Source organism: Pavona decussata, unplaced genomic scaffold (genome assembly GCF_977016875.1).
Source record: "Pavona decussata unplaced genomic scaffold, jaPavDecu1.1 SCAFFOLD_460, whole genome shotgun sequence".
Taxonomy (NCBI): domain Eukaryota; kingdom Metazoa; phylum Cnidaria; class Anthozoa; order Scleractinia; family Agariciidae; genus Pavona; species Pavona decussata.
The window spans coordinates 70,400-89,640 of record NW_028145804.1 but is presented as its reverse complement, the minus strand read 5'-3'; the positions used below and the strand labels follow the sequence as shown (position 1 = coordinate 89,640).

At 33.3% G+C, this 19,241-nt stretch overlaps 1 protein-coding gene and 1 long non-coding RNA gene across 2 annotated transcripts in view; one reads left to right on the top strand and one right to left on the bottom strand.

Moving 5' to 3' along the window:
- Nucleotides 1–19,241, bottom strand: part of LOC146450490 (galectin-3-binding protein A-like) — a 35,914-nt gene that overhangs the window by 12,962 nt on the left and 3,711 nt on the right. The window contains exon 3 of the mRNA XM_085100352.1: nt 1,063–1,087. Within this exon, the coding sequence (XP_084956478.1) occupies nt 1,063–1,087 (25 nt within the window). The remainder of the gene's footprint in view (nt 1–1,062; nt 1,088–19,241) is intronic.
- On the top strand, nt 1,751–19,234 carry LOC146450491 (uncharacterized). Its single transcript, XR_014860301.1, has 3 exons — nt 1,751–2,148; nt 18,757–18,916; nt 19,004–19,234. It is a non-coding gene; the product is annotated as an uncharacterized LOC146450491 (long non-coding RNA).

Below are 19,241 nucleotides of genomic sequence, written 5' to 3'. Positions count from 1 at the left end.
CAGCAACTGAATAATAATAATATCGATCACAATTAAAAAAGGGGCTCCCATGGATCATGTCAGTTTGTTTAGTTTATATGCATACTTTATATAGTCATGCTTAAAATTAATAACGGCTTTTAACACTTGTACCTGTATTTTCTAAATATTTAAAAGTTTCTTCTAATATTATTTGCCAGTATGTTTGATTTAGACCGGCGAAAGTAAGATAGTCCGACTGCTATCTCAAAGGGCGACTGATTGTCGAACTGGTGACAATTCCATTGTACTTGCAAAGAACCAGAGACCAAAATAAATTAAAAAACGTCACACTTTTCATTTTAGTTTTAATTTTAAACAATATCAATGATCTCAAAGGTGCGACTTTACCTTCATACTGACGACTGTTTTATTCTACTTTTATTGCACGGGGTGCTTGCGCCATGCAGAAAATGGTTTCTCTCTCCTCATACAACGTTGTCTACACCTATCATTGTCGTAGGATTTTAATAAAACGTGTTTCACGGTCTGAGCTTCGTGTGTGGCTTTTATTTACACAACGCAATTTGAATCGAGGGCTTACCTTCAGCTTATCACTTAGACTCGCTTAAAAAAAAGTTGAACCATCTAAATGGGCCTGAAAGTAGATCTCAAAGTCCAACGGTACAGGACATTTTATACACCTAATAATGCTAAGCTCACAGAAGGGTATTTGTGGGTGATGAGGAGACGTCATCGTTGAAAATGTGTAGAAAGTCCGGTAAAATGTCAATGAAAACTAAAAAAAAAAAAGCTATTACGGGCAAATAATTGTTTTGAAATCCCTCGCTATAATCGGCGGCACATTTGCGTACGCCCAGCAGTTGATTTTCGAAAAATTCTAGCTGGCCTCGTTTTAATTTTGTAACTCGGAATAACATTTACTTGTCGGGAAAATATTTTAACATGTTAAAATTATAAGGCATTTCTTACTGACTTACATGTAAAGCACTTATATAATATGCCACAGTAAACCTACTACAGAGCATGTTATCCCATCAATAAGTCGGTTATGACTTTTACTTAGTTCATGTACTTACGTACCGTCACTATCAGTATCAATGTAATGAGTAGTTAGATATATGAGGGTATCAACCCACGTTTCAAAAAATGATAAAAAATCCCATACAAATCCTTATAAATCCAATATTTTACCCAACCCCATACAAATCCTTATAAATCCAATTCTTGCATAAATTAACTAACACAGCCTTTGAATTTAACAATGAACTCCTGCAACTGAGACGTCAAAAACCTAAAAACCTAAATCCTCGGTTTTCAAAAACCTAACTCCTGCAACGGAGACGTCAAAAACCTAAAAACCTAAAAACCTAAATTTAGCTTTTGACCTAAAACCTAAAAACCTAAATTTTCACTTTCATAAATGACACCAAATTCACAAACAATAATCGATTAAATCCAACCAACTCATCAATCGCTGATTTGAATGATGAATACAATATTTTTGAACACCAATTTGGATAAAAAAATAATCATTATGGTTGTTGTGTGACTTGTCACGAAAATGGACAAAACCCTGAACGTGGGGTGCTCGGTTGGCTGTTTACTGCCTGGCCCCAGCCAGGTCTTTTTCCCGCCGCTGACAAGGCGGCTGTCCCCTTTCCCAGTTTACCTCTGGGACCGAGGTTGAGTCCTGACGAACTCTGAGCACCCCGCTGTAAACCAGTAGGGCCTGAGCGGGCTCACCCTGGAGGTACCGTCTACTGGAAGACATCCCACACTACTCAGTAATTCACCATCTGCACAAGCCGTTAAACAGGTTTCAGTCAGGGGCCAGCTGACACCACCCTAAAGCTTCACCAAAGTTTGTGAACTAATATAATAATGGCCCGATTACCTATATATTACACTCAGTTCTGAAATTTTTACACTTGTGGTGCTATTTTTCTGTATATTGCGTAATATTGCTTGATTTGGATTAACACGCATGCGCTTTCATGCACACAACCCAAAGCGGACTGGACACTAGTTTGTTTAACACACGTGTCGGCCATTTTGTTGCCATTTTGCGAAGAGGTTGTATTTTAATGTTTATGGCTCCTGTTTTGGGATTTTTGAACATTTATTTCTCCACTTTCATTGTTCTGATGTTTGTAGACGCTTTTTGAGGTAAGAATATCATTTATCTTGCACACAACAATAGATTTTTTTTATTGAATCGACTCGCTATCGAATACTCGTGAAACCGTGACTGTATGATAGAATGATTACACATCGACTAAATCCTTGATTGGGATCCAAGTATTAAAGGTATCATTGTATCCTTTCCACTTTACCAAAGCTTGTTTCTTCTTGTAATCTCTCCTGATAACTTTATCGATTCTGAATATCTCCTGATTAGCTTTCAATAATTCTGGTTCATAAAAACTACCTTTTATCTGTTCGTTGTTAAGATCTCTCAGTTTATATGTGATCGGATTCGTGTATTGTATTTTATCGATAATGAAGACCTCTTCTGTGAAATTGGGTGTATAACCCCGATCGAACACTTTTCTTTTGTACTTTGATATTCGAACCTTGTCACCAATTCGGAATTTTGGCTTGTTTGATACTGGTTTCAAATTGCCAAATAGATTGAAGTAAACAGTTCCTACATTCTTTTTCTTAGATGCTTCTGTCGGTGTCATTTTTATTGAACTGTGTTTAGTGTTATTATACTGCTTCAATATTTTAGGCAAAATATCCAGATACATTGTATTGCCTTGAGCAGTGAATCGTTTCCACATTTTATTTTTAATCGTTCGGTTCCACCTTTCCACCACTGAGGACTTTTCTTCATTTTCAGTCGAATACAGTTTAATGTTATGTTTATTGAGCAAGTCTTTGAAATGTTTGTTGTAGAACTCTGAGCCTTTATCAGTCCACAGATACTTTGGTTTTCGACCCTCTTTGAATATGCTTTCAAATGCTTTCGTTATGGTCTCACCTTTTTTATCTTTTAATGGGACAATCCAGCCGTATTTACTGAAAACATCTATAGTCGTGAGAAGATACCTATTACCTTTATTCCATTTACTGAATTGTTGCATTTCAACAAGATCAGCAGCCCATATTTCATCAATATTATTTACAATAACACGCCGCCGAGTAAAGTTACGTCTTATGGGTTTATGCAGCTCATTAGCTAATTCTTCTTGCCAGTTTTCCTCTTTACCCGACGGCTTTTGACGTTTTTTGGAACCCCAAGACCCAGTTTCTGTTTTGTATTTATTGTATTTCTTGCCAACCAATGTCCCCATTGTCGTTCGGAATATGGAACAGCATCCAATGACTTTACCATCTTTTTGTCAGCTTTTAATTTACATTTTTTATCATCTTTGCAAACTGAATAATCAACATCATGTTGCATGGCTATTGCATCTGTTTTGCCTGTTGGTTTATCGTATATTTCCAGTATTTGCCCTGTTTTGGGGTTATATTTGACTTGATTTTCCAAATCATTGTATGGACCAGTGTATTTATGACCAGGTAATACCCAGCCAGCTTTGGGTTTTGGGAGCTTACCAATCATTTTGTGTATATCAATTGAGCCACCGCTTTTGGGTCGTCCTTTGATTCCCTTTTCATATTCATCCCAATTTGGTGTATGCCAACCAATGGATTTATAACTTTCACAACTCGGTGTATTATGATATTTGCTCCCAATTTTTACCATGCTTTCACATGGATAATTTTTGTATTTTTCTAATGTCTTTTTTCCAGCCTTGCCAGACCAAAATTGACTCGACAATATACCAGTATCTGTGCTAAATGCACTTTTGGCAATGTCACCGGATTTGTATCTATCAAAGACTTCCTTTGTTGATGGAATTAATGTTCCAACAACATCCATCGACTTCGATGCAACCTTACCTGGTGTGCCAAATTGTTCTAAAATTGTATCTAAATTACCACCATCAAGTTCTTTTCGGTCAGTTTTGTACCTTCTTTTTGGCCTTACTTTGGTTGATAATTTGTCTAACATCTCTGCACCAGTTTTTTGAACAAAAGGTGTTGCTTTAGAGATAGCATAATCAATAGCTTTTTTCTGCAATTTGGGGTTTCTTAATGCTTCGGATCCATAATATCGACCCATTTCAACAGCTTTCTTTCCCATCCATGGTATTGCATGTTGAATTAACATATCAGCACCAGTTGATGCTAAAGTATCCATTATGCCCCCCCCTTCAGAGGGGCTAACTAGTTTCCCTGTTTTTTAACAAATTTGGTTTTAGTTATCCCACATTCAGCACATGTACAGAAGAACATAAGCCGACCATTTTTGGCTTGCTTGTAACCTGAAGGCTGAACACATTCTGTTTCTTTTCTCTGTTTAACACAATATGATTTCACCATTTTATATCACTATATTAGATTAATTATCATCAGAGTCAGACTCAGAATCTGTTACCAATGTACACCATAAACATAATTTTCCTGAAAATTCTGTGTATTCATCACACTCTTCACAATATCTTATATCAACCATTATACAAACTAATTAGATAATTTTTTAAAATATTGGATTATAAAATTATGATTGACACTTTGATTGTTCATGTCAAAATGTGCATTGTGGATTGTTTTCAATATACTTGTACCCTTTTGTCTCTCAAATAAATAATACAAACACCAATAGCCACATAATACTGAATCTCTTTCCTGGATTTCATCACCTGAATACATTAATCGTTTGCCACTTGTTGACATGAATTGCATAATTTCTTTTGGCATAATTAACCCAAAACTATCAAAATATTCTACATATTTGTCTCCGTTTCGATACGCAACCCAATGTGTACCTGGTCCAATCTGTGAATCCAGGTTAATGATACCAACTTCATCTTTTTTCATCTTTTGTGGTAGATTATCTCTGCTGTAAATGCCTCTGAAGTGTTTTATTTTGAGTTTTTTGACCCAGTCAATGAGTTCAAAGTTACTGAGTGGTTTATTTATGAATTTCATAGAATGTCTCCGATTAATGGAATCCCCTTGAATGGACTGTTTTTGCCTAACAACAGACCTTTTCCTTTTTTGGTTTTTTTTTTCCCTTTACCATACTGATCCCATGTACCGAAAAATGGAGGGGGTCTATAATTAAGTGGTAGGACCAAACCACCATCTTTTTTGGTTGTGTTTGGAACAAAAACTGGGACCGATCTTCTGGATCTACTTCTATCCACCTGCAAGCCTTTGCCCATTAATGCATTCAAAACCATTGGAATGCCAATTGAAGCCAATAATGTCCCCAAAAAACCTCCTGATTGTGTCTTAGTTGGTTTAATTACAATCTGTCCACCAGTATGTATTGCATTGACAATTTGCTTCTTTTGTGCTTCAGTGAGCCAATCTTTGTATTTTATTAATTGATCAATTTTATTTTGAGGAATGAGGAAACCACCAAATATTTTATTGACTCCAACATTTGCAAGCCCAGAAAGTGCTCCAGTAGCTAATGGTCCAACTGCTTTTGCTGCCATTGGTAGTAATTTTGTACCAATTTTGAATAATGATGACCAAAGACTGCCTCCTTGTTGTACAGCTTTTCGTATCTGTGTTTTGCTTATTTTAATATCTGCTCCAGTTTTGTTTTGCATTGCCTTTTTCAGCCTATTTATTTGTGTTTTGGTTAACATCAGCTGATCCGGTCCAGTTAATTCAGAACTGGATAATCTTATTGTTATTGCTGAATTGTTTTTTAATGCTTTTGCTAGTCTATCTTTTTGCCCAATTGATAGTGTTACTCCATGTGAATGATAAGTTGTCATATCTTTTATATAACTAACGTTACATTAATTATCGAAACAATAGTTTGCCATCTTTTTGAATGAGCTCCGCGTCTTGCTCGTATAATGTCAATGCATAAACTGAATATGCAGTTGCAGTTGTGCCAGATAATTCATAGTGGAATGTCAGCTTTGTGGTACCATCTTTGATATCCATTTTTTGTTTTGTTAAATCGAAATACAAGAATGGGAATAGTGTTTTGAAATTGTTGACATTCAATAAAGTCCCCTGACTGTATTCATTATTTGCATGCACATATTTGAGGACATCTCTGTAAACTCGAGTCAAATCAGCCTCTGGAGTGTAATGTACATCAGGATATTCATTGCCATTAGCCACAGATAAATGACAATTTAGCAATGTTCTGGGATCTGTTGATACACTAAATGTATTGTACAAAAATGGATTTACTGTTTGTGCAGCAAGATTTGCATCATTGATAATGAAAACAAATACATGCCTTGGCTTTGAAATCCCACTTGTTATCTGAAAATTACCACTTCTTTGTGTTGAAGAATTACTTCTCTCAATATTTTCTCGCAAATAAACCCATTTATGTGGCTTCAAAAACTGACTCATATACAGTGATTGTCCTTCTGAATTGAAAGTGATTCTTGGTACAATCAACTCCATTCTGGTAATAATTACACGACAATCAGCCCCAGCTTGCCATATTAGAATAGTATCAGATTCAATCTGCAAATTTAATTCCAATCTTGTTGATGGCAATAACTCATCCATCAATGCTTCAAAGAATGAGTATCGATTCAATGGTATTTCTGTATTGACAACAACTGATAGACCCAAAAGTGCTTTTCTTACAGCAAATCCTTTATTGTAGTTAGCTTCAGCCGATCGTTCTTCAGCGTGTCGGTTTGTATCCAGATAGAAAAACTCATTTGTTGCTGTCGATTGAGCATATCCTGGACTATATTCCAATATATTCTTGATATTAACACAATGATTTGCATCATTACAATCATATACCATTTTACCATTCAATCTTACATCGAAATCATGTATAAGACTGTGTGAACCATTAACAATACCATTATGGTCTTCAGCTGCTATATTTGCATTCTGCATTGTTTGGACTTTAAAACCAACTGATATTCTTGCATTATACCAATCAAATGGGGTCACTTCTCCTGTGTTGTCAACAACAAAACGATAACCATCTTTCTTTTGTGACCTATTATTTCCTGGATTACCAGTATTCAATGGTGTCTCCAATTGGAAGAAGACATCTTCGTATCTCTCAATGTATTTTGGATTTCTGAATGATTTCATATATACAGATATGTTACATTATTTTCATTTCCTCCTTCTTTTGAGTTTTCCACCAGATATCATCCTATTAACTCTCTCAGCTATTTGAAAATCAGTCAGTGGCTGCTCCATTTTTGGTTGGCTCATTGTCACTGATTTTGTTTTGGAAGGTTGTTTTTTGCTCAATAATTGAATTATTTTATCACCTGCTTTATTACCAGCAAACTCACCAGTTTTGGTGACTGCTTTTTCAGCTGCAGTTTTGGCTCCTTTCTTAGCTAATTCTTTTGCTGTTTTTCCGAAAAGTTTTGATCCAACTGATCTGAAAACATCCATAATTCCTTCACCATGGATATGTTTCATCGCATAACGACCCAATTCTGGGTCAAAACGTGGCTTAAATTCACTTTGTCGTACCATATATTGATATATTATATTAAACTAGACCTGAGAATCAAGCTCATGAACCAGTCAATGCCATTCAAGTCAATTGGCCGACCCAAAGCGTCAGTCACTGTTATCCCCATTTCTGAAATAATTGACTTGGAAACTGGGCTGTATAATGCTCTTTTTGGCTCAAAAGTAAATGGATAACTCCTTGTTAAATTGTCAGTGGGTATCATTATCAGTGTATTTGTGAATCGTCCATCACTGAGGCTATCAGTTATTATATCACAATTAATGTCCAAAACGTCAATATCATTGGTAATATTTGGCAATTTTGTCCCATGTTCAGTTTGGTTAATTAACTTTGGTTCAAATCCAATAAGTGCTCCAAAATTGGAGTTTCTAATATCAAGCTGCCATTGGTTGTCCAGCTCAATGACAACTCTATATGATGAAAGCACAAAATATAGATTGATGCCCTTGCTGGAAGATGGTTTATCTCCATTTTGAATTATTGATTGAGTGATATAATCATCAAGATCATCATATGAATACATTCCATCAACAAATGTGATTGTTTTCCATTTTGTACCATTATCTGGGCTGTATTTTATTGTATTATTGTTGTATCCTGCATTGACATTATGCCACGAGTATGTCATTGAAACTCGATCAACAGCTAGCTCATGTCTCATTGTTGTGTCAAGCTTCAATGGTGGATCAAATTTGATAATAAAGTCTTCAGGCCGACTTCGACCTATTTTTTGACGGTTAACAGATGAAATATGTATCGCTCTTTCTTGCATATATACTTCAGTTATATAATTAATTATGTAACTGATTACGCGACCTAGCGAATTATATATTGTTGCAATAAATCAATGAGTTGTTTGTTGTTTATCAAGCCAAGTTGATTCAATTTATGGGCTATTTGTGAAAATTCCTCTTTGACTCCATTATTGCCAGCCAAAATGGATCCACCAAGCAATTCCATTCTGTTAATCAAATCATTAGCATCATTGAAATAAACAACACCAGAGCCCAATTTCTTGAATTTTTTGCTGGATTTCTTCTTTGGTTGAGTATAACCAGAACCTTTTTTGATGGTTTTCATTCCTTCTGGGATTATTTTAATGCGCCCTCTGTATTTTTGCAATAATTTTATATCTTCATCTATTTTATCAATTTTGTCTTTATTCTTGGTCTTTCCTTGGCCCTTGGATAAAGGACCCTTCTTTGTTCCAAGTTTTTTCAACATTTTGCCAATGTTAGCATCGTAATCCTTGATGTCAATATCTCCTTGCATAGAAGCTTGGAGAACAGAACTTGGAGGTGCAAGATCGTATTGCATCAATTTTTGGATTTCATCGATATCAAAACCAGCATCCAAATTTGATTCAACATCAGGTGACATCATTAATGGTTTATAGCCAATTGGTAGCTTTGCTTCTGGTGATTGTGTTTCAGGCTGATAAGTTAACATAGCAATGTCTTCCAAACCTGAAGTCAACGCTTTTTGGTTTTTCTCCAACTGTTCAATCAGTTTGTCTTGTTTTTCATCAATTGTTTGTTTTGTTTCCTCTTGAGCTTTAATAATTGGTTTGAAAGTTTCTGATAAACCTTGTTGTAAATCTTGTTTATCATGCTTGTACTCCTTCAATGTATCTCTAACTTGTTTGGTTATTGTTCCAGCCTTAATCTTGGCTTCAGATAGTTGTTTTAATCTTTGTAGATCCATTATATTATTAACTTATATAATGTATTGATATACATGGAAATCCCAAATTATGATAGACATGATAAAAACACTAATTTCAAAAGATTGTATGGTTACATGCCAAGTGACACGTTTCGGATGTTAATATGTGGTAATTCAGGATCTGGAAAGACAAATTTATTGTACCATATGCTGATGAAACCACTTTTGTATTATGATAGAATACATTTATATGCCAAAAATTTGGAGCAACAAAAATACAAGGATATGCTACAAACATTGACTGATATATCAAATAGTGTCGGGTATAATGTCCTTGTTTGTAGCAATGATGATATAATTCCAGTGGAGGAATTGAAGGATGATGATGCCCAGAAGATAGTAATATTTGATGACTTTATTTGTGAAAAAAACCAGAAACCATTGATTGATTATTTTATTCGTGGCAGACACAAAAACTGCTCTGTTATTTATCTGAGCCAATCGTTCTACAAAACACCAAAAGATATTCGACTCAATTGCTCTCATTTCTGTGTCTATGACTTTCCTAGCAGCAATGAAAGAGGTCTGATATCCCGTGAGTTGGGTGTCGAAAAGGATAAATACATTAAAGCAACCAAAGAGCCATTTTCATTTCTATATGTTGATAAGCCCATGAAGAGAATTAACAGGAATTTTTATGGAACAATATAACCAAATGATATAAATGGGAATATTCAACGAACATAGTTCTTCGTCTTCTTTCACAACGGTTCCTCTTCAAGGAGCTGCTGGGCCTCAAGGAATAGGGTTTAAATTAACCCCAAATGGAAATTATGATATACAAAACAAAAAACTTGTTAATGTTAAACAAGGAGCTGATCCCAATGATGTTGTCACAAAGAGCCAAATACAATTGTTGGATAATGCTCCTGGTGATGTGCGAGCTAATAAAGCAGTAATTTACAGCAACAGTGGAAGTGTTCATACCAATAGTATCTATTTGCAAGACATACCAGACGGGGCTGGCAGCTCCAATGATGTTCGATTATTGACTGAGCATCAGTCTTATGAAAACATTCATCTTAATATACCAGATTTAAAAAACTTTGATGGCCATGGTGGACGAGCTAAAAGTGAAATAATGGTTACATCAACAGAACAACATATTACTGGACGGAAAACATTTTTTGATATTAGTGTTTTAAAACCTGATAATAACGATCAAGCGGCGAATAAAAAATATGTCGATGATGAGATTAAAAAAATACCATCACCTGATTTGTCTACATATTTGAAAAAAGATGGCACTGTTGAAATGACTGGAAATCTGGATATGGGTAATCAACAAATTACTCATCTTGGAGCCAATATACAAAATACATATGATGTCGTTAATTTAGGTTTCTGTGATACTAAATATTTACAAAAAGTCTCCAATAGTGACCTCGATATGGACAATCATAAAATCAAAGATATGGCTCAACCAACTGATGATAACGATGCTGTTAATAAACACTACGTTGATCATAACTTTCTCAACAGGTTAACACCCAATGCTCTTGGTGGTGAATTAGATATGAGAGGTCATAAAATAATCGTTCTTGGAAATCCTTCCAATCCCAATGATGCTTCCACTAAAGCATATGTTGATACAGAAATAGCTAAAATACCATCTGTTGGAAGTGATTTGAGCGTATATTTGAAAAAAGATGGAAGTGTTGCAATGACTGGAAACCTTGATATGAATAATAAACAAATCAAAGATATGGCTCAACCAACTGATGATAATGATGCTACTACCAAAAAATATTTTGATGACAAATTGGAGCAAAGTCATCTTGTCAGCAGCCATAAAACAAATGAATTCAAATATCTTACAGATACCGATGAAAGCAGTTCAGAATACAATATCACAGTGTATGGAATAGCTGCTTTCAATCAATCCCCGCATCAGAATAAAAAAGCTTATGATATCACATTGATTAAAGACAGTGGAAGTAATGATTACAGATCAAGGATAGGTTTCAATATTTATACTCTTGCTATTGGAACATACACAATTGTGTTTGAATTCTACCCACCGGAAATGACTAATATTCAATTATCATGTACTGCTTCTGAAGCATACATCCACAAAGCTGTACAGCGTGATTTCACTGCTTATAGCAAGCTATTGGTTCAATTCAATAACAACAGCAAACAAACTCCAAATTACATCTATTTGACGATGCATGGAACAGCTACAGCGACTCCAGTACAATGTCATCTGGTTGTTTACGGTGTCAAAGATTGGTCAGATAGCGTTTATCCAGGAGTGTATGATGGCTTGGACAATGTAATGTTTGAATATAAAAATGGAGATATGGAGATGAAAGTCAATATGGATATGAATAATAAGATTATTTCTGGTTTATTAAATCCGATATTTGATTCTGAAGCAATGAATTTGGGTTATTTTACCAACTTATTCAAAACGAAATACACTGGAACTATTGCCAGTGGTGTTTTCCAAAGAACAAATCCAACAAATAATTTTCAAATCGCTGCTGATGGAAATAACTTTTTCAATCTATACTCCATTGTTTTCCAAAGCAATCAACAAGTTGCAAATGCACAAATTTTGATAAATGGGAAAAAACAAGGTGAAACAACCAACACTGACACATACCACAGAATTGGAAACATAATAAGTGGAAGCAATACATTTGATTTGCCTAAATCAACAAAATTTGTCAGTATTGATTCTATGTCAATATTGGATAATATTGGAGCAGGAACTGCTGTTAATGGAACTTTTGAATTGAAAATATTATACTCTAATTATTTTGAAAGATATCATACAAATTTTAATAAAAGTTGGTTGTCAAATATTGAAACTTCAAGTGTTGTTAACGGCAAAATAGAAAATGGGGTTTTTGAAAATGTTCATGGTTTCAATTTTGGAACATTAGGGCCGGTTAAAATAAAAAATATTGTAATTAATACAAAACAGCATTACCAAGTTTCTTTTGTTGCCATTGCTAACAGTAAAACTTCATTTTCCCATTTAATACAATTTAATATGAGAATTGGGAGAAATTTCATAACTACAAATACAACAATCAAACCCATGATAATTCAAATGGGGATTTTTAAAAGACGTCCAGGGTTTACTTCTCCAACTTTGAACCAAGAAGTCACAGGAACTTTTGAAATTTATTTATCAACACTATTAATATAATGCCATACATTGAAGATGAAAATGGAAACCATATTCTTGATGAAAATGGAAACAAAATTGAGTTCACAGTAACTTATGACAACTTAGAAGATGGATTCAAATATAGAGAATCTATCCATGTGAATGATGATGGTCATTTGGATACAGAAAACAGACATTTGGTGATCAAAGATGGAGTTAATTCAAATCATGCAATTTCACTCCAACAATTAATAAACAACAATGAAGACATCATCAAACCATATGTTGAAACACAAATACAACAAGCTCTGGCTCAGTTTAAAGCTCAACAAGCTCAGGAAGCTGTAACGTTTCTCAACAATCAAGTTGCAATGAGAATAGGAAGAAAAAGTGGTACAATACCAAAAACAAATTACAAATGGATAAAATTATTGAGTAAAGATGACATTAAAGGAATCAATACATTGCAAGAGATTATTGTGACAAACACATATATCAGGAGAAATGACAGATATCATCATTCCAAATCCGATTTGGTGTCATCATCATTTGATCAATTGGAATTCTTCTTTGATGTGTCATTTGAAAACTATTATTGCTACTTCAACAATCATCCATCTGATTGGACAATGAAGTATTTTGTTGAATATATTAGGATACAATTACCTGACAATAACCACTAGGTCGTGGACTCCGTTACTTTATTTCATAAAATAACTAAATAAAAATATTGTAATCAAATTGTATAATGAAAGAATTGTCAGAATTGCAAGAACACATTCGAACATCGATGATAGATTTTCACCGTAAATTGAGTCTTCCAATATTACCCAGACAGGAATGCATGATAAAAAGTATCGTAATATTCACATATTTGTATGAAAAACATTACAACACAGGTTTACCTGATGAAGTTTACAAAGAGTTAATTCATGATGGAATCGGATTAATTGGTCCTGGAGATGGATGGTTAACAGCTATTCTCCATCGATTATTTGGTTGGCAACCATATATCAGATCACATGGAATATTACATGATGCTTATGGCCAATTTTACAACAGATATCATCGTGACAAAGGATACATGTACACCATTACTGAGAAAAAAACATATCCTTGGATGAAAAAATGCATGCTTTTGGGTCAAATAACTGGTCTCTATTATTGCATCAAAAATAAGATAACCATATAATATATGCAAAAGAAGAAATTAATAATTGATTTCAATCATATTTCAAATCGATTATCAACAGAAGAAATTGATGAATTGAAAGCTTATTACATGTCATATCACAAAAAGATGTGGATGTACAAAACTGCATACAAAAGATTCAAAAAATGGGAGTTTGCTGGTAATATTTCATCCATTGTATTTGCAACTGGTGGTATTGCATCATCGGTTGCAACCAGTGGAGCTTCATTATTGGCAATATCATCGGTGTCTGTCATAATTCAAGCTTATATGAAGCATAAAAAAGTTGAAATCAAACTTTATCAATGCCAATATGCTTTTCAAACTTACGGACATTTATTAAATGAAATAAAAGAAATAATGAGAAATGGACATTTTGATAGAGATGATTTGACAAACAAGCTTACTCAAAATGATGATTTCATTTTGGATAATTCGCCGATTGTCGATAAATGGGGTAACAAATATGATAAAAAATATCAGATATTCACTTATGTTTGATTAATAATGTGCATGATTTGGGGGCCAATAATGTCCATAATTTTATCCCAATAAACATTGTATAATTTCATTGTTTTTTTGGATTTTGTCAACTCAATTTGGGAAGAATCAATTTTCATTAATTGCAATATTCTATGCAAAAGATATTTCAAACTGATTATTCTCTTTCGTTTGCCATTGATTTGTGGCAGTATTTTGTTTATTTCAACGAATATTTTATGAATTTTGAAATTGGTTGAACAACTGATTTCAACTTTGTTTTTCAGAATAATTTTATCTAATGTATGCGACAAATGGTATTTTCTATTATACACTGTTTTCTTGTATATTTTGAACAAATTGGCATGAAAATTGATATATTCTGTTTTGTATTCTTCACCAACAACCTGTCCACAAGCAACACACGTTAATTGACATTCCATGTTTTTCAAATTCTGTGATCCACAACAATCAGGCATTGATGGTTGTTTCTCAACTTTGGATTCATCATGATATCCACAAAATTCACATTCATCTTTGCAATGCAGGAATTGGCACAGAGATGATTCCACCTGCTTGGAAACATCTTTTGGTTTTTTCAAAATGGATTTCATTTTTGTATAAATATAGTATATAATATAATTACACAAAAATGTTTTCAAAAATATTGAAACCACAAAAGATGATACAAAGTCTCGAAATCAAATATTTGACAAAAAACAAACCAAATAATTGTAAAGATATTGAAACCAAATTTTCTCCAAAAACATTAAAATTAAATATCTCATCACAAAAGATGAGTCAAAGTGTTCAAATCAAATATTTATCAAAAAACAAATAAAAACCAAGTTTTGTCACAAGTTTTTGTTGCAATGTTTTGATCACAAGTTGATACTATCATTGGATAGCATAATGACCATAGGCCAATGAGTGTATTCCATCAGGATACAAATATCGTTTATCATCAAAACATGACAACGATGTCTTGTTGATGGTGTAACTACCAAGTTCATGATGGTTACTTCTGATTGTTTTCATTTGGTGAAATAATTGTTTCTCATTAAACAACACATCTTTGTAATCAAAATGTTGAATATCATTTTTGATGACATTCTTTTTGATTCCTTTGGCTGTTTTTCCACCATTGTTGTTATCTTTGATATATGAATACATTTTGGATCTCAATCCCACAAATTCAGTAATGGGTACACCAGCGGCTTCATCTTTGAATTTTCCAATAACTTTTTTATTTGTGGAGTCATAAAATTGATGATTTGATGGATAATCCGAGTTATCAAACATTTCTTTTTTATTCCAAAAATCTTGATACACATCTTCGGCTTCAATTTCATATGTCAAACTGTCTGTATCCGTAAACAGTAACTTAGCTTTGTTACCATATTTGTTTTTAACGAAATTGTAATGGAAATCGTACATCAATGTTTTGCTCAAATCAAGGATACACATACCAACATAGGCTGGTCTATTGAGTGTCAAACATTCTTTTATTTTATGGACTGCAACCAAGTTTTCATTAAAGATTTTGCTATTGATGAATGTTGGTTTGGAAGTCATTTTCAATAATTGTTTCTCATTAGTCACCAGTTTAATGTCTTCCCGTTTTCTGATATTCTCCATTGTTTTACCGAAGACACTATTGTTCATCAGTTTGAAAAAATCTTTCTCAAAAGCATTCTTTGCATTAGTTCTTTGTCGTGTATTGAAATCAATATATGCCTTCAACCAAGGACTTTGATTAAAGGATAATACACGGTGTATTTTAGTCAATTTCAAACCCAATTCACGATACAATTGCAGATTACGATAATGTAATACATATTTTGATTTGTTTGCCAATGTTGGAATCAGTTTTTTGACTTGTCCACTTGTTATTCCAAATTTTTCTGCAATTCTTTGGCAATAATCTGACAGCATATTTGGGGCCACTTTGATTTGTTCAGCGCCACATGGATAATCATTATGCAGGTCATGTAATTCATGAGGATATTCCAAATCAACTTCCAATAAATAACCAGTCTTATTATCTTTGGGAATCGTTTTCCAATTAATGTTTTTTATTTGCTGTTTATTCAACCATTTGAAATTCCCAGTTGGAAGATGTTGTGACATAGCCCAACCATAGAGATTGTTGGCATCCAAATACATGATATGTTTACTGGGTTCATTTGGATTCCAATTTTGCATGTATTTGTTGTTAGCTTTGCCGTATCTATTGGCTATGTAACTGATTCCTCCACGCATGCCCTTTTCAACAAATTGATACATATCAATATCCGTGATTAATTCAAGTTGGACTTCAGTCATTTTCAACATTGCATCCCATGATAATCCCGGAGATGTAAAATAATGACATGGATCCAATCTATAATATTCCAAACATGTTTTACGGAAATTTTCAAAAACATCAGCCAGCAATAATACATCAGATTTGAGATATAAATCATGGTATTCGCCCATGGTTTTCAATTGAAATGTATTCCAAACATTTTGTGCATGACTGTATTCTTCATTAGTGATATTTGTATTATTCATTTGACTGTAAAATTCATCTTTGGTTGGTAATTGAGTATCATTGAATTTATCAAAATTACTCATATAATCATACGGATAAACTCCTTTTTGTTTCATTAATTGTAATTTACGACCTTTGAAAACTTCACTGGTATATTTGAAGGCATCTTCTGGTAGATTCTTTACAAGATTTGCCAATGATTGATTCATAAACTGAAGACTGTCGATAAATACTAAATTATAACCCAACATGAATGCCATGTATTGTTCCATGTTATTTGGGATTACATTAATTTTGTGTTGTCTGGTTTCACCTTTTTTATCCACATAAGTATTGGTCTCAATAATTTTACCAATTTCTTGCATTATAAAATGACTATCATATCCTTTCAAATTATGAAATATTACAGGGATTTTGTTAGTTATTGTAAAATCCCTGTTACATTGATTATGGGCTGAGCCACGGAATTTTCCAGTAATATGGCAATGGTCTCTAACACGTCTATCATTTGGTTCATATTTTTTACCACAAATATGACAAGATGTTGATTTTTGGAATTTGTCTTCATCTTCTGGAGACATAACTAATGGTTTATTGAATTTGTATTTAATAGTTTGTCTGCAATATTTGACTTCATCAAGCATTGCTTGCATAAATTTGTAAACAGCTTTTTCTCCACGATAATATTTTATTGGTTTGGAATATTTGTCATCATAGCAGCATACAACTTTGTAACCATAACCGCAATCAGTGTGTTTTTGATAAGCTTCAGTAAAAGATTGTTGGTTAGATTGATTACAACCATGAATTGGTTCAGTGATTGCTTCAAAATCTGCGTATATCACGAATGGCGCTTGCATTTGTTTATTAAAATTTTTGAATTCTATTTTGGAACCAACTTCGGGCATTTTGATTGATTGTACACCATTGATTTCAATACATACTTCCTTGTGTTTCAACAATATTTCTTCCTTGGAGAAACATTGAAGGCAATGCATACAAAAATGTTTTTTATTTTTATTTCTTGTTTTTCGATACATAAATCTATTAAAATCTTTGATAAGACAGTAATGTTTGTTTTCATCTTCTGAGATTAGCAATAGATTCATCACATTCTCAAACTTTTCTTTGGACACATAAATTGGATAAGTTTGTTTGTTTTCATAACCAAAAACATTGATGTTGATACTGTTTTGGATTTCAATTTTGTTGTATTGTTTGACTGAAACAGGGAATTCAATTCCTTGGTAATTCAATTGTGGCAAAAATGCTTTATCAGTTTTTTTGATTCGTTGTGGATTATTTTCTCGTGGATTCAAATGTCTGATGTGACACCAACGAAAGCATTCATTGTCTTTATTCTTGAGATTTATCAATCCACTTTTGTGATGTTGAAGTTCAGTTGGAAGTTTAATGTAAGAACTTCCAGTAAGAGGCTCATATTTGATAATATTAATGTAATGTCCATTGATTGATTTAATTATCCAAGCTGAACCTTCACTAATCCATTTGTGAATATCATTCATAATTTGTTCAACATTAACATCCAAAGATTCTTGAAAATCATTGGCATTAGTTATTGTTTTTGGTTTACTATTAAAATATCCAATTCTGGAGACAGTTTGGTTTCCTTTTTGTTGTTCAAAATAAATTGTCAAAGTTTCAATAAATTTAATTCCTTTCATTTGAGTTAATAATTGTTTCATAAAATGAGCGATAGCTAATCTGGTTGAACTCATTTGAATCAAAGGATCTGTTTCATTTTTAATTCCAACTTCATAAGATTTGTTATATCCCTTGAATGCTCTTGCAACTTCTGTGATTTGAGTTCTCTGTCTAGGAATCGGAGCCATTTTCTTTTTTCGAGGCAATGGAACTGGACGTCTTGGTATTAATTGATTATCAAATGATACTTTGGGTTTATCAGCAAATTGAATCGGAGGCGGAATAATGTTGTTTCTTGGTTGAACAATTGGTCGATCTCTGAATTGCATTGGCGGCTTGATGATTGTATTCTCGTAATCTTTTACCATTTGTTTGACTGATTTTCGTGGATAGGGTATTGGTTTCACTTTCTTGGTTCTCGGCATTGGAACCGGTTTTTGTTTAGCGATTAATAATTCAATTAATTGATTTTTCGTTAATTTGGATAGATTATTTTTATCCATTTTATATATATATGTCATATTATTTTTATTTTGTGATTCCAGATTTGCTAATGGATGAAGACTGGAGGCAACATCCATGCCAGTCATCTGTTGAAGGACTGACGGCTTCGTTGATTTGTTTCTGTTTTGTGGCAACATAGGCCATAAATACCATTTTTTATCATGATATTTGTGGTCTATTTTAATTACCAATATTTTTTCTGTACAATTTTTATAATCACCAAACGTTTAAGTAGTATGCAAAATCAACTTTATTCCCAAATTACCCTTCATGAACTAAACACATAAGCCATTTACCAAAATTGAATGTTTGGTAAATGTTCTTGAAGTTGTTTTTTGTATGGAAATTTACCATTTTTGATTTTATTGATTATTGCATTGTATTTTTTATCAATTTTTTGTTTCTCATCTTCTGTAAACTCGTCGTCTGATTCCTCCAATTCAATGTCCATTTTGATTGATTTAATTGGTTTTTCAGTTTTAATTTCAATCTTTGTTTTGTATTTTCTGGCTTCATGAGCGTGTTT